Source organism: Psammomys obesus, unplaced genomic scaffold, assembly GCF_907164565.1.
Source record: "Psammomys obesus unplaced genomic scaffold, mPsaObe1.curated_primary_1811, whole genome shotgun sequence".
Taxonomy (NCBI): domain Eukaryota; kingdom Metazoa; phylum Chordata; class Mammalia; order Rodentia; family Muridae; genus Psammomys; species Psammomys obesus.
The window spans coordinates 50,345,546-50,349,197 of NW_026585895.1; the positions used below are offsets into that span (position 1 = coordinate 50,345,546).

Genomic DNA, 3,652 nt, shown 5'->3' on the forward strand with positions numbered 1-3,652 from the left:
CGGCCCCAAGAGAACATTCGAGGCAGCGGCGGCGTTGGAGGCCCGGGGTCCGTTCGTTATTTGAATAGCACAAAGGAACCGCCTTGGTCTGATTGGCCGGCCAAGTGGCCCCGGGGCGGGCAGCGGCTGTCATTCGGGAGCCTCCGCCCGCTCCTATTGGCTAATCTGCAGTGGGGCGGGGCGCGGCTTCCCAGCTAAATAGCTAGGGCCGGGGCCGGCCGAGGCTCATTGCTTTGGCGCCGTCTGGGGAGCGTGAGCCTGCGGGTGGCGCGCAGCGCATGGTGGCGGTTTCTCTCGGTGCGCCGCCGACCCGCTGACCCGGGCTCGGTTCCCCGTGCCCGGCGCGCCCCGGCGACCAGCTGGAGGCACACGCAGCAGCAGCCTTCGCAGCAGCAGAGGCGGCTACTCCGCCGCCCGCGTCTTCGCGGGAGCATGGAGTGCGCCCTGGACGCCCAGAGCCTGATCAGCATCTCCCTGCGCAAGATCCACAGCTCCCGGACCCAGCGCGGCGGCATCAAGCTACACAAGAACCTCCTGGTGTCCTACGTGCTCCGCAACGCGCGCCAGCTCTACCTGAGCGAGCGCTACGCCGAGCTCTACCGGCGCCAGCAGCAGCAGCAGCAGCAACAACAGCAGCCGCCCCACCACCAGCACCAGCTCCTCGCTTACGCGGCGCCCGGAATGCCGGCCAGCGCGGCCGACTTCGGCCCGCTCCAACTTGGCGGCGGCGGGGACGCGGAGGCGCGCGAGCCGGTCGCCCGGCACCAGCTGCACCAGCTCCACCAGCTCCACCAGCTGCACCTCCAGCAGCAGCTGCACCAACACCAGCACCCGGCGCCCAGGGGCTGCGCGGCGGCGGCGGCGGCGGCGGTGGCCGGGGCGCCCGCGGGCTGCGCGGGGGCGCTCTCGGAACTGACCGGGTGCGCCGCGCTCCAGCCGCCGCACGGCGCGCCCCACCGCGGGCAGCACTTGGAGCCGCTGCAGCCGGGTCCTGCGCCGCTGCCGCCCCCCGCGCCCGCCGCTCTCTGCCCGCGGGACCCTCGCGTCCCGGCCGCCTGCTCTTCGCCCTCCGCGCCTCCGGGGGCTGCCCCTCCGACCGTCGCCGCCTCCTCTCCGCCCGCCTCTCCAGCCCCTTCCTCGTCTCCCGGCTTCTACCGGGGCGCGTACCCGGCCCCCTCGGACTTCGGCGTGCACTGCAGCAGCCAGACCACCGTGCTGGACCTGGACACTCACGTGGTGACCACGGTGGAAAACGGCTACTTGCACCAGGACTGCTGCGCCTCCGCCCACTGCCCCTGCTGTGGCCAGGGCGCTCCGGGACCCGGCCTGGCGTCCGCCGCTGGTTGCAAGCGCAAGTATTACCCCGGCCAGGAGGAAGAGGACGACGACGAGGAGGACGCGGGCGACCTGGGAGCCGAGCCCCCCGGGGGCGCCCCGTTCGCCCCCTGTAAGCGCGCCCGCTTCGAGGACTTCTGCCCGGACTCGTCCCCGGACGCGTCCAACATCTCAAACTTGATCTCCATCTTTGGCTCGGGCTTCTCGGGGCTGGTGAGCCGACAGCCGGACTCCTCGGAGCAGCCGCCGCCGCTCAACGGGCAGCTGTGCGCCAAGCAGGCGCTCGCCAGCCTCGGCGCCTGGACTCGAGCCATTGTCGCCTTCTAGGGACCCCCGAGGGCATGGGGACCTTGGGCCCCGCGGGGCTGGGGCCAGACAAAGACTCGGCCAAGGGGCGATAGGGAGCGAGCGGGTCCCAGCCACTCGGGGCTGAGCTGGGGGCGAGCAGAGGCTCATGTTTTATAAATTGTAAAATAAAAAAAAAAATCTAAAAATCTTGGACTTTATTTTTGCAGAGAGAAAGCGCCTATTTAAATATGCTTTGTGTTTCTCTTACTCTTTTTTTTTTTTTTTTTTTTCCTTTTTATTGTACTGATTGCAGTGGTGTTTAGCGAGGAGCCTGCCACGTGAGGCAGGGCTGCTGCCCGGAGGAGGTGCCGGGCCGCCGGGGGCGAGGCTGGGTGCCCGGGCGCGCCGGGGGCGCAACGCAGGAGAGCGCGGGGCCCAGGACGGTTCCAATCAGTTGTCAGAGCTGGAAGCCCGACGTTCCGCTCTCCTGAGTGCTTCTCTGGGTGAAGAACGGGTCTTGTGAAACCCTGAGCAAAAAAACAAAGGCAAACTCTATCTCCAAAAGGGACGTTTCGGTCACATTTCCTCTCTGGGGGCGGCCTCCAAAGTTCTCAAAATGAGAAGGCAGAAATGAAAACACTTCAACTTTTTTTTTTCTTTTTTGCCGGGGCGGGCGTCTAGAACCCCTCCTTTCCCCGCCCCTCTGGCTCCGTCCTCTTCCCCTCCTCCACCCACCTCGCGGACTGGGGGTACACCCGGACACACACAGCACAGTTGGGGAAGGGGTGGGGGGCGAGTAGGGCGAACTACATTTCCCATCATGCCCAGCACTGCGGTCCTCACCAAACAAAAAAGGAAGTCGATTCCTTCACCTGGATCCCCGGGGGAGGGAGGGGCCCGGACCGCCGACTGCGCTGGAGACTTTTCGCTTAGCTCCTGGTCAGCCGTGGTGTTTGTGTGCGCGCTTCTAAGTTACCTTGTCCTGCTTCAGCCTTCGGCTCCATCTCATGAAACCAGCATTGTTCCGGCTTGTGAGAACCCTGTCTTCGTCTTCAGCTCGATAGATTTTGTTTAATTTAAAAGCCTTTTGTTGTGAGGAGGCGAGGTTCGACTAGAGCCCCTCTGGGTCTCTGCCATCAGCACCCCCAGGGACTCCAAAACAAGTTGCCAATCTTGCCTTCCCTGCCCTTCCTTCTGTATTTTTGTGCATACTGAATTGTATCTCACCGGGTAAAACTGTTCAGATTACTTGTTTAAATTTATAATCTTAATAAAAAGTCGATTGTAGCGTGTATGGTGGTGCTTTGCTTTCACATGGGCCTAGAGGTGGGAAAACCTTCAAACGCAAACAAACCCCAAATCTCCAGGGCCGCAGCCGGCCGGGTCGGCCCACAGCCCACATCAGCATCAGCAGGGCCAGGGTTGGGAGTGTGGGTGTGGGTGGGTGGGTGTGTGTGATAGGCGGGTTTGGGGTACAGAGACCAGTGCTACAGGTCTTCCAGTCCCTACGCCTCCTCGCCGGGAGGTCTCGGCCCCTGTGGGAACCCGTTGCTCCCGGGTCTCCAGCAGGAAGCGGAGCCAGCCTTCAGCACTTTTCTCTACGCAGCCAAGGGTTGCAGGGCCTCGGCCCCTGGTCTGAGCTCTCCGCAGCAGGGAGACTTCTGGGCCACCCAGGCTCTCCGCCCGCACGTCCGCACGTCTCAGGCAGCAACTTGGGGAAGTTTTCCCTTTCCTTTTTCTTTCTTTTTATTTTTTTTTCTTTCTTCTCCTTTTTTTTTTTTTTTTTTTAAGTTGAGTTTGTTATCGCTGCTCAGTGCCGCTTGGTGGTGTGCTGGCCGCGTCTCCCTCCCTCCTCGCGCCCCTCCCCTCTCCTTTTTTTTTTTTTTTTTTTTTATCCTCCCTCCCTCCCGCCTCTCCTCCTTCTCCAGTGGATAGAGGCAGGAAGGCTCCAGGCGCGCGCTCCCCTCTGACCACCTACGGAATGACCTCAGAGTGGGAGAATGTGCCAAGGCCCGGAGGAAGCTCGCGT

General features: G+C 63.0%; 1 protein-coding gene across 1 annotated transcript; it reads left to right on the forward strand.

Annotated features, from left to right (window-relative positions):
- The first annotated feature begins 243 nt into the window (after positions 1-243).
- Ier5l (immediate early response 5 like) lies at positions 244-2,970 on the forward strand. Its single transcript, XM_055600434.1, has one exon. The coding sequence runs from the start codon at positions 433-435 to the stop codon at positions 1,660-1,662; it is 1,230 nt and encodes a 409-aa protein (XP_055456409.1). The 5' UTR covers positions 244-432; the 3' UTR covers positions 1,663-2,970.
- Positions 2,971-3,652: the final 682 nt, after the last annotated feature.

Coding starts and splice junctions, on each gene's coding strand:
- Ier5l (XM_055600434.1), top strand. CDS start 433: ATGGAGTGCGCCCTGGACGCCCAGAGCCTGATCAGCATCTCCCTGCGC.